The sequence below is a fragment of the Cetorhinus maximus genome, chromosome 9 (assembly GCF_964194155.1).
Source record: "Cetorhinus maximus chromosome 9, sCetMax3.hap1.1, whole genome shotgun sequence".
Classification (NCBI taxonomy): domain Eukaryota; kingdom Metazoa; phylum Chordata; class Chondrichthyes; order Lamniformes; family Cetorhinidae; genus Cetorhinus; species Cetorhinus maximus.
Genome location: NC_135887.1, coordinates 84,580,965 through 84,593,009, shown reverse-complemented (window position 1 = coordinate 84,593,009; position 12,045 = coordinate 84,580,965). Strand labels below are relative to the sequence as shown.

General features: G+C 44.3%; 1 protein-coding gene across 4 annotated transcripts in view; it reads right to left on the bottom strand.

The window, feature by feature from the left end:
* LOC144684774 (anoctamin-9-like) overlaps positions 1-12,045 on the bottom strand; it is a 178,775-nt gene that overhangs the window by 152,526 nt on the left and 14,204 nt on the right. The window contains exons 1-2 of one of the 4 annotated variants that reach the window (XM_078548978.1): positions 2,646-2,724; positions 2,371-2,498 (exon numbers count right to left, since the gene is read on the bottom strand). In XM_078548978.1, coding sequence (XP_078405104.1) covers positions 2,371-2,430 — 60 coding nt within the window. In that variant the 5' untranslated portion in view covers positions 2,431-2,498; positions 2,646-2,724. The other 3 variants (XM_078548979.1, XM_078548981.1, XM_078548980.1) reach the window with 3 other exon arrangements.

The following is a 12,045-nucleotide window of genomic DNA, read 5'->3' as shown; positions in this document are numbered from 1 at the left end:
CATTCCTTGGACACTAATTCCATCCCTCTGTCTGAGGCCAAACCAGATTATTAACTATTTGACCCTGTGATGAGCTTCCAGCTACATATTTGTGCCCTCACTGAGACCATCTATTTACAACTCTGCAACAGCACACAACTTCACCTCTGTCTCAGCTTATCTGCTGCTTATTCATCTCTTTGTTACCTATAGACTTGAGTATTCCAACCCATTCCTGGCTGCCACATTCTGCTCTCCATAAATTTGAGGTCAACAATACTCTGCTGTCCATGTCCCAAATCTCATGAAATCCCGTTCACCTATTGCCCCTGTACTTACTACCCTAAGTTGGCTCCCAGTCAAATAACATCCTGATTTGAAAAATTTCATCTTCAGATCCTCCATGGCCTTGCCCCTTCCTATCTCTGTGATCTCCTTCATCCCACAGCCCTCTGCACTCATCTAATTCTGGTCTCTTGAGCATCCCTGATTTTAATCACTCCACACTTGGTGCCCGTGCCTTCAGTTGCCTCGGGCCTAGGCTTTAGGATTTGTCTCCCTGCACCTCTCTGCCTCACTTTCCTCTTTAAGACATCCCTTAAAACCTACCTCTTTGACCAAGCTTTTGGTCATCTGTCCTAATATTTCTTTATGTGACTTGGTGTCATATTTTGTTTTATAATGCTCCTGTGAATCGCCTTGGGATGGGATTTTATTATGTTAAAGGCACTATATAAGTTATTGTTATTGTGCAGTTTAATCACAAGCAACAAGGCTGGGAACCAGCATAGGAAAACATGAAACAAGCAAAGGACATTTAGCTCATTGCAAGTGAAAGGAGTGAGTGCAATAGACAATCTACCCTTCCATAGACTCAACCTTCTGTATAAATAGTCCCAATTCCCAAAGGTGAGCAAACAAAACTCCAAAATTTTATCCATCCTCACATTTTTATCAACTTTATCCAACTGACTTCTACTGTGAACACCAACTCTATACCCTGCAGCAATGAAGCCACTGGGCAGAACTTTCCACTTTGAGCAGAAGCTAATGGATCAGCCATATACTTTTTCTTTTGAAAATGAAGCAAAGAATTGAGCAGGGTTTATAATGGGTGCTGGTCCACTACCAGCCATCTTACAATCCACCTGCAATGATGTTGGAAATCCTGCTCATGTTCCCTCAGACTACATCTATCCCTTCATCCCATTCCCTACCAAATATCCTTTTGACACTTAGGAACGACTTTCACTAAGAGTCTGTTCCACATATCATCCATTGTGGGAATTAAAATTATTCTAATCTCTAGTCTTGCTTGAGGCTCATTAATTTAAACCAGTGTCCTCCAGCTCTGTTTTCACAATCCGCATCACTGTTTACATCCACATCATCCAGGCTCAATATTTAAGGACCTGAATCATGTTCCATGTTCCCAATGAAAACAAGATGAGCTAATTTGCAATGTATTTTATGAACTATGATTTTTTAGATATTAAAAACTACAAATGCTTATTGCAGACCTAAGAAATGCCTTTATCCAATATTTTAAAAGGAATGTTAATTATTTATTTAAAATGGATTATTATAGAAGGTGACCAACAGCTAGATCTGGGCTACCAGGTAGGGTGGTTGAGGCTAGACCACTGGACTTATTTTGGAAGCTCAATGGAGAGATGGTTTTCTGGAAGGATTAAATCAAAGGCGCTGAACAGCTTTCTTCATCAGAAACTATCTTGATAGTTAATAGCACTATTAGAATAACAAACAGAGGGGTTTCAGCGAACGTTAAGCATCATATTCCATAAGGATACTGTTTGCTGTCCTTCATCCTGCTGATTGAATTGCCTGGGCACAGTAATTGGGTGAGGAGGAAACCCTATTGATTTTCCATTTATTTAAATTAAGCGCCCTTAAAAATGCATGCCTTGTCTAGTTTTCCGATATCTAGTGTGCATAGATGATCCAATGTGCCTCGGCTAATAGGACCAGAGAAATCACCCTCCAGACTCCAGTTTCAGGCACGACTGCCTCCAGTCCCAGAGCCATTCATGTTGCTCTTCCCAAAGCCTCCCAGTAAATCAATTCTTACCATCCACAACTGCAGTCGACATTTCGGGGGTGCCCTGTTTGGGATGGTAACATTGAAACTAATTTTCATACTTGATGGCAATTTAATTTTGCTAATTGGCGTTACACCAAATGAAATTGAAAGCAAGTGCTTCAATTCTCTCCCGGATAAATACGTTCAAAGTTCCTGTTTCACCCTTAATTATTTTTCGCCGTAAACTTTCTGCAAACTCGAGGGTCCTGTGGTAGAGGTGGTGAACCACTGTTCTGCGACAAGAAAGCTAGCCGAAGACGGAATATAACCGAAGCAATTTAAATATTTACCTGCTCCATGATCTCTGACTCCAATTTCGTGCGACAAAAACTTTTCTCAAAGTTCCACATAAGTTTGAATCCTGCTGACTGCCAGCCAGTTCCGCGTCGTTAGTAACCTGAAAGTGCTCGACCGCGTCCTGGAATAGAAACAGAAAATGTTGGGAAAACTCAGCAGGATTCACTTTTCCTGGTACATCTTTCCCAGTACCCAGAATAACCGAACCCCCGCCTCGGAGCTTTCTTGGTCGCTGTGGGGAGCCTCGCAATTACTGAGAAATGCTTACTAAACATTCGTGGTTCCCAAACTCCTAGCGACAACTTCCTCATTCCAGGCTCGAACAGGTACCAGAAGTAGTGATGTCACTGATCCCAGTGTTGTAGGTCCTTGGAGCACCAGCAAATTAAAACGCTCAGGACTTCCCCAAAAATAGCCAGGGAATTATCACAAGTCATTTAACACGACATTGTGACAATCAGAGAAATTCTTACCCCCGTTACGAATTTGGGTTCATTTATTGTCAAGGAGTCGTCTGCTTAAGTACCAGAACAGAGAATTTAAAATCAAAAATCACCAGAACCAGGTCGAGCTGCTAAAATATTTGCAGATAGCTCACCTATATACCCAGCTACCAAATAAGCCTGCACTGTGATTCCCGATCGAACTCTCCATTTTTTCTCTGCTCCACTCCCTCTTTCTTCCCATCCCCTTTCTTGCCTCATTTCCCCGATTTGCCCCACGATGATTTGCCTCAGTCATTCAGCAGACTCTTTCCCGCTCCATAAAGACTCAAGGGCAAATAGGCTGCAGACACCCGACCCCAACTGGACAAATTCCTTGCTGTCCATTGCACCAGCCTTCCTTTTGCCTATTTCTCATGCATTTTTCTTAATTCCTTCTCTCTCCCTTCTGCCTTCCCCATCCTTTCTGTCTCTTCTCGCTATTTGAGCTTACTTTACTTACCCATTCTTTCCCTCCCTGCCCCTTCTGCTGCTAACCCCCTTTCCTTCCAATCCTATTCCGCCTGTGCCCAGGTCTCACAACTTCTCAGTCATGCGAAAGCAGAATGACCCAGCGCTTCCCACCCGCCCCCAACAAGATGCGCTGGGGGAATCCCTCACTGACTGCGTGGGAATTTCCTAGGAAGTTTGGACTTCCGATGGAAAATTCCCCAGCACCAGAACCCTCCAAAGCTCTGAATTAAAGTTGGACAGTTTGGATGGTTCCAGCTCACTTACCAGAATAGTTGCCCAGGAAAATTTAGAAGGATTAAAACCAGGTTATAATTCTTGGGTACTGACCCCTGTAAAATAAAATATTTCAACTTACAGGGTGATTTTTTTTCTGACAAGGTCCTAAAGCTTTTACATTGGTTGCAATAGAAAGATCTGACTTGCTTAACGTTGTTTTATTGAAAAGTTGCACTTCTCAGGAATGGAATTATAATGTTAAGTGATTAATTATTGTATTTTTATTAATTTCCATCTTACCCATGGCGCAATAGCAAAACTGATCATTTGTAAAGCACAGGAGGGAAGGTAGCAATATAGGAGTTCCCTGCAGTACCAAGGAGTGTTTTTGGAGAGAAAAAGAAACAAGCTGGTGAACACTTGGATACTGACCAATTTAAAATAGGTCACTAGTTCCCTTTTTTTCCCCCAAATGTATTAAATTACCAGCAACAAATGGGTCATCCACTTCTGAAGACATTTATCTCCACACTCCTTATCTTTGCTCATCAGTGCTCAGAGGGATGATCAGGTCAGGGGATTTCCCAGTTCAACCTGGTTCAATGAAGAGGGGATACCAGGAGCAGCACCAGGCATACCTAAAAATGAGGTGTCAACCTGGTGAAGCTATAAAACGGGACTACTTGTGTGCCAAATAGCATAAGCAGCAAGTGATAGACAGAGCTAAGCGATCTCACAACCAACGGATCAGATCTAAGCTCTGCAGTCCTGCCACATTCAGTCGTGAATGGTGGTGGACAATTAAACAACTCAGTGGAGGAGGTGGCTCCACAAATATCCCCATCCTCAATGATGGAGGAGCCCAGCACAACAGTGCAAAAGATAAGGCCGAAGCATTCACAACAATCTCCAGCCAGAAGTGCCGAGTGGATGATCCATCTCGGTGTCCTCTGGAGGCCCCAGCATCACAGATGCCAGTCTTCAGCCAATTCGATTCACTCCATGTGATATCAGGAAACGGCTGAAGGCACGGGATACCGCAAAGGCTATGGGCCCTGACAATATTCCGGCAGTAGTACTGAAGTTTGTGCTCCAGAACTTGCCGTGCCCCTAGCTAAGCTGTTCCAGTACAGCTACGACACTGGTCATCTACCCGGCTATGTGGAAAATTGCCCAGGTATGTCCTGTGCACAAAAGGTAGGACAAATCCAACCCGGCCAATTACCGCCCCATCAGTCTACTCTCAATCATCAGTAAAGTAATGGAAGGGGTCATCAACAGTGCTATCAAGCAGCACTTGCTTAGCAATAACCTGCTCACTGATGCCCAGTTTGGGTTCCGCCAGGGCACTCAGCTCCTGACCTCAGTACAGCCTTGGTTCAAACATGGACAAAAGAGCTGAACTCCCGAGGTGAGGTGAGAGTGACTACCCTTGCGATCAAGGCCGCATTTGACTGAGAGTGGCATCAAGGAGCCCTAGCAAAACTGGAGTCAATGGGAATCAGGGGGAAAACTCTCCGCGGGTTGGAGTCATACCCAGCACAAAGGAAGGTGGTTGTGGTTGTTGGAGGTCAGTCATCTCAGTTCCAGGACATCACTGCAGGGGTTCCTCAGGGTAGTGCCCTAGGCCCAACCATCTTCATCTGCTTCATCAATGACCTTCCTTCCATCATAAGGTCAGAAGTGGGGATGTTCGCTGGTTATTGCACAATGTTCAGCACAATTCACGACTCCAAATACTGAAACAGTCCATGTCCAAATCTAGCAAGATCTGGACAACATCCAGGCTTGGGCTGACAAGTGGCAAGTAACATTCGCGCCACACAAGTGTCAGGCAATGACCATCTCCAACAAGAGAGAATCCAACCATCGCCCCTTGATGTTCAATGGCATTACCATCACTGAGTCCCCCGTTATCAACATCCTGGGGGTTACCATTGACCAGAAACTGAACTGGACTAGCCATTTAAATATTGTGGCTGCAAGAGCAGGTCAGAGGCTAGGAATCGTGCAATGGGTAACTCACCTCCTGACTCCCCAAAGCCTGTCGACCATCTACAAGGCACAAGTCAGGAATGTGATGGAATACTCCCCACTTGCCTGGATGAGTGCAGCTCCTGCAACACTGAAGAAGCTGGACACCGTCCAGGACAATGCAGTCTGCTTGATTGGCACCACATCCACAAACATTCACTCCCTCCACTACTGACACACAGTAGCAGCAGTGTGTACCATCTACAAGATGCACTGCAGGAATTCACTAAGGCTCCTTAGACAGCACCTTCCAAACCCATGACCACTACCACCTAGAAGGACAAGGGCAGCAACAGATGGGAACACCACCACCTGGAAGTTCCCCTCCAAGTCACTCACCATTCTGACTTGGAAATGTATCACCATTCCTTCACTGTTGCTGGGTCAAAATCCTGGAACTCCCTAACAGCACTGCAGGTGTACCTACACCACATGGACTGCAGCTCACCACCACCTTCTCAAGAGCAACTAGGGATGGGCAATAAATGCTGGCCCAGCCAGCGGAGCCCACTGCTGTGAATGAATAAAACAAAAATGTCCTCCTGTCCTAGTTAACACCATCATCCACAGGACCAGGGAGTGCCACTTTGACTGTTTGCCACTATTTCAAGGCCATGTGCATGTCCTAGTGAAATGGGAAATAGGTCAGACAATGTCCACTGGTTCACTTGAAGCCCTCTGCAACCATTTGGTGTCACTGGATACCTACTGTATCTCTATGAATCTCAATGACGGCACTTAGAGTGACATTTTGTCCTGAGGGATGTTTTTCAGCCCATTGTGAAGTTTAACTTGGAGCTGGTGTACTTGTCCCTTCCAACACGGCGTGCTTGGCCAGTTCCCGGGGCAGCAACAGGCGCACAGCGGTCTGGATCTCCCGGGAGCTGATGGCGCTGCGCTTGTAATGGGCCAGGTGGGAAGCCTCACCCGCAATGCACTCAAAAATATCGTTCACGAACGAGTTCATGATGCTCATGGCTTTGGAGGAGATGCCAGTGTCGGGGTGAACCTACTTCATCACTTTGTAGAAGTAGATGGAGTAACTCTCCTTCCTCGACCTTCGCCGCTTCTTGCCCCCCTTTGCTGCCGGTTTCCTTAAGGCTTTCTTGGCTCCCTTCTTGGGAGCTGGTTTCTTCTCATCAACCACCTTCAGTTTCAGAAATGAACAAATCCCAGAACCACTCAATTCACTCAACTCAATATGGTCACATAGCAGCAATCTAATAACATCTGGTAGCTTTGATTGGGCACCTTATAATTGTTGCTCAATGTTTGTTAGGTGAGTGTGCGACTCCAGTAGGTAATGTGAGCAGTTTCAAATTGAAATTTAGTTTAACCTTTTGACTTTAATTGAGAACTTTAAAAGCTGTAAAAGATCCTACAAGTTAGTTAACAAAAACTATCTTCAGTGGCAGTTAATGGCTAACAATCAATCAGCTATGTGGTTGCCTCAATACTGGATAATTACTGCAAGTGGCAAGCTGAGTGAGCACTTGTAATTTGCACGTGGCTCAGTAGGTGCCATAGAATCTTTTACATCTACCTGAGGGAGCAGATAAGGTCCTGGTTTAACATTCCATCCAAAAAGTAGCTCCTCTGACAGTGCAACACTCCCTCAGTATTACATTGGTCAGCATAGATTTTGTGTTCAAGTGTTGGCGTGGATTGGGACTTGAACCCACAACTATCTGTCAGAGGTCAGAGTGCTACAACTGAGCTACAGTTAGCACCTAAGGAGGAAGGAGTGTGAAGACAGCACTGTGGGGTGCGTGAATCAAGTAAGAGTATGTTCATCCAGTTAGAAAATACACCCAGTGCTCTACTCAGTTCTTCTGCCCAAATAACAACAATAAACATCCCAAGGCACTTCACAGGAGCATGGCCAACAATGGTGGAGTGATTAAAATTGGGATGCTCAAGAAGCCAGAATAGAGAAGTGCAGATATTTCTGATGTGGGGCTGGAGGATATTACAGAGATAGGGAGGGGTAATGCCGTGGAGGGATCTGAAAACAAGGATGAGAATTTTAAAATCCAGGCATTGCTTAACTGGGAGCCATTTAAGTCATAAGCACAAGGGTGATGGATGAATGGGATTTGCTGGGTACCAGGACATGGGCAGCAGAGTTTTGGCTTATCTCAACAGAGGGTAGAAAATGGGAGTTCATCCAGGAATGCATTAGAATAAGTACATCTAGAGGTAACAAATGGATGAGGGTTTCACTAGCAGATGAGTTGAGGTGGGGGGGAGTTGGGTGATGTTATGAAGGTGGATATAGGCATGGATATATAGTTGGAAGCTCATCTCAGAATCAAATATGACATCAAAGTTGGGAACAGTCTGGTTCTAGCTTCAGACAGTTGTGAGGAAGAGAGATAGAGTCAGCGGCTAGGGAAGGGAACTTGTCATGATGACTGAAGACAATGGTTTTTGTCTTCCCAATTCAAAAACCATGGAGGGGTCAAAAGAGGTGGTGATGAGAGAGAGCTGGGCATCTACGGAGTATGTGTGGAAACTGATACTGTGATTATGGACGATGTTGCCGAGAAGCAGCATGTAGATGAGAAATTGGAGGGGGCCCAGAATACTTTCTTGGAGGAAACCAGAGGCAACAGTGCAGGAGCAGGAAGAGAAGAATTGCAGGTAATTCTGTGGCTATGACTGGATAGATAAGATTGGAATCAGACGTTTGCAGTCCCACTCAGCTGAACAGCAGTGGGGAGGCATTGGAAAAGAACGATGTGGTCAACCATTTCAAAAGCTGTAGACAGGTCGAGAAGGAAGAAAACGAATAGTTTGTCTTTTTCACAGTCACATAGAATGTCATTTGTGACTTTGATAAGAGTTTCAGTATGTGTCAGGGGTGTCAATGTGAGTCAGACATGGAGTTCTGGGAAAAATGGGCAGAGATTTGGGAGGTGACAATATTTCCAAGGACTTTGGAGAGGAAAGAAAATTTGGAGATGGGGCAGTAGTTGGCAAGTACAGAGGGGTCCTCTTTTGAGGAGAGGAGTGATGATCCCTCTGAGTTGCAAAGGGATCTGGGTGTCTTAGTGCAAGAATCGCAAAAGGGTGGTATGCAGGTACAGCAAGTAACTAGGAAAGCTAATAGAATGTTATCATTTATTGCGAGGGGAAGTGAAACAAAAGTAGGGAGGTTATGCTTCAGGTATACAGAACACTAGTGAGACCACATTTGGAGGACTGTGTACAGTATTGGTCACATTATTTAAGGAAGGATGTAAATGCATTGGAAGCAGTTCAGAGAAGGTTTACCAAACTAATACCTGGAATTGGCAGGTTGTCTTTTGAGGAAAGGTTGGACAGGCTAGGCTTGTATCCGCTGGAGTTTAGAAGAGTAAGAGACAACTTGATTGAAACATATAAGATCCTGAGGGGACTTGAAGGGTGGATGTGGAAAGGATGTTTCCTCTTGTGGGAGAATCTAGAACTAGGGGTCACTGTTTAAAAATAAGGGGTCGCCCATTTAAAACGGACACGAGGCAAAAAAAATTTTCTGAGGGCCATGAGTCTTTGGAATTCTCTTCCTGAAAAGCCAGTGGAAGCAGAGCCTTTGAGTATTTTTAAGACAGAGGTGGATAGATTCTTGGTAAGCAAGGGATGATAGGTTATCAGGGGTAGACAGGATGCAGATTTGAGGTTACTATCAGATCAGCCATGATCTTATTAAATGGTGGAGCAGGCGTGAGGGCCCGAATGGCATACTCCTGCTCCTTGTTCATATATTTGTTCATGTGACAAATTTGAAAGATCGTGAACAGTACCTTGAGAAAGAACCGTTAACTAGCAGCTAACATGGGAACCAGGAAGAGACATTGAAGATAACACTCCTCTCCTACTTATATCTACATCACACTACTAGTCCTTGGTGTAAACATCTCCCCTGTCACTGGATGTGGAACTATATTCAAACAGGTTTGTGCTCCTTTTCCCTTCTATTGTTGCCACTCCAACCTCTTATTCCTGCATCAAATCTAAAGTTGATTGAAAGAACAACTGCAAAAGTTCAGTTATACCAGTTATATAGATTATATACCAGTTATATAGATTTTTCTTTTCCCACCTATTTCCATTATTTTTAAATCTATACCTGTAATGCCCTGTCAGTCTTTCCACCCCACCCCCACTAGAGCTGTACCTTGAGTGTCCTGTCTTCCATTCTTAATTAGCACCTTTCTTAGACAATATCACCACCTTCAACACCTCTTTGATCCTTTTGTCTGTAACATATTTTGATTATCTGCTCCTATCACTGCTTGCTTATCTCCACCATCACCACACCCTCAACTTCTCTCTCTCCCCCCGCCCCCCCACCTTAAACCAGCTTATATTTCATCTTTCTCCTAACTATGCTTCAGTTCTGCCGAAGGGTCATGAAGACTCGAAACGTTGACTGATTTCTTCTCCACCGATGCTGCCAGACCTGCTGAGTTTTTCCAGGTAATTCTGTCTTTGTTTTGGATTTCCAGCATCCGCAGTAGCTTTTAGCTTTTTGTTTTTAATTCAGTTATACCATCTCTGGCTTTTTTTGCAAATCTACAGGGAGCTCAAATTTAGCTGGCTGGAATTAGGTTTTTGTGTCACCTGTCCCTCATCTAATTAAGCAGCCTGCCAACCCAGTTGGTATTTGGTTAATGTGGGCCTTTCTAATACCGTTACTTAACGTTATATCTGGCGGGCCATAAACATTAAAGTATTAAATTGATAAATGTTAAAAGCAGCTTGTTCAGACTAAAATGCTTCAGAAAGGAGTGACGAGAAAACAGAACAGAAATGGACGTAATGTTCTTGGGAAGATCAATGTTTAAGCAGGAAGGATTTAAGAGCCATTTGTCTTTTAAAATGCTTTGACATTGCCATTATCAACTAACTACTCAATGCTAGAATTATTGATCTACAAGTTTCTTCAATACCTCTTTTTGGTATAGGTGCGAATGGACAATAATAGGCTGAGCAATTTACTTCAAAGACCTGAAATATACAAGACCAGGAAAGTCCTCAGTTCCTTGTGTGGTCTGCACTAGTCAATTAAAAGTCAGCTTGATAGTAGCTGGGTATGACAATGATCCTTCCACTCCCTCCAAGCTGAGGGGAAATCAGTTTGCACTTGCTTAGGCTTGTATTCTTCCTTAGAAATGTACATTGGATCAGTGTTACCTATACTGCCAGTATAGCTGGCTATGCTGGTAACAGTATGCAGGTTAATCACCACTTGGATCATTTACTAGAGCCTGGTGCAAACACAATGTGAAATAGATGTCTTGGGATAAATTATATAACCTACATTATTATAATAAATTATATCAAAATAATTGATAGCATAGGAAATAGGGTTGGAAAAATAAATTTACAGATGGGGTAGTGTTAAAGTCCTGAGTCATGAGATTAGATTCAATTCTGATTCATGTGTGACCTGAATCCATTTTAATGGTCCTAAAACAGATGTGTTTGAACCAGTTGTAAACCAGTCACTGGGGGGAGGAGTGAGGTGAGTCCAAGCACCACTAGTGCTTTGAGCCCTGTTTTTTTCATGATTCATTCATGGGATGTGGGCTTCGTTGGCTGGTCCAACATTTATTGCCCATCCCTAGTTGCCCTTGAGAAGGTGGTGGTTAGCTGTCTTTTTGAACTGCTGCGGTCCCTGTGGTGCAGGTACACCCACAGTGTTGTTAGGAAGGGAGTTCCAGGATTTTTACCCAGCGACGGTGAAGGTACGGTGATTATATTTCCAGGTGACTTGGAGGGGAACCTCCAGGTAGTGATATTCCCATCTATCCGCTGCCCTTGTCCATCTAGATGGTAGTGGTTGTAGGTTTGGAAGGTGCTGTCGGAGAAGCCTTGGTGAATTCCTGCAGTGCATCTTGTAGATGGTACACACTGTTGCTACTGTGCGTCAGTGGTGGAGGGAGTGAATGTTTGTGGATGTGGTTCCAATCAAGCGGGCTGCTTTGTCTAGACGGTGTCAAGCTTCTTGAGTGTTGTAAGAGCTGCATTCATCCAGGCAAGTGGGGAGTATTCCATCACACTCCTGGCTTGTGCCTTGTAGATGGTGGACAGGCTTTGGGGAGTCAGGAGGTAAGTTACTCGTTGCACAATTCCTAGCCTCTGACCTGCTCTTTAGCCAAAGTATTTATATGGCCAGTCCAGTTCAGTTTCTGTTCAATGGTAACCCCCTGGATGTTGATGGGGGTGGAATTCAGTGATGGGAATGCCATTGAATATCAAGGTTCGATGGTTGGCTTCTCTCTTGTGTAACACTTGTGTGGCGCAAATGTTACTTGCCACTCGTCAGCCCAAGCCTGGATATTGTCCAGATCTTGCTGCATTTGGACATGGACTGCTTCAGTATCTGAGGAGTCATGAATGGTGCTGAACATTGTGCAATCATCAGCAAACATCCCCACTTCTGACCTTATGATGGAAGGAAGGCCATTGATGAAG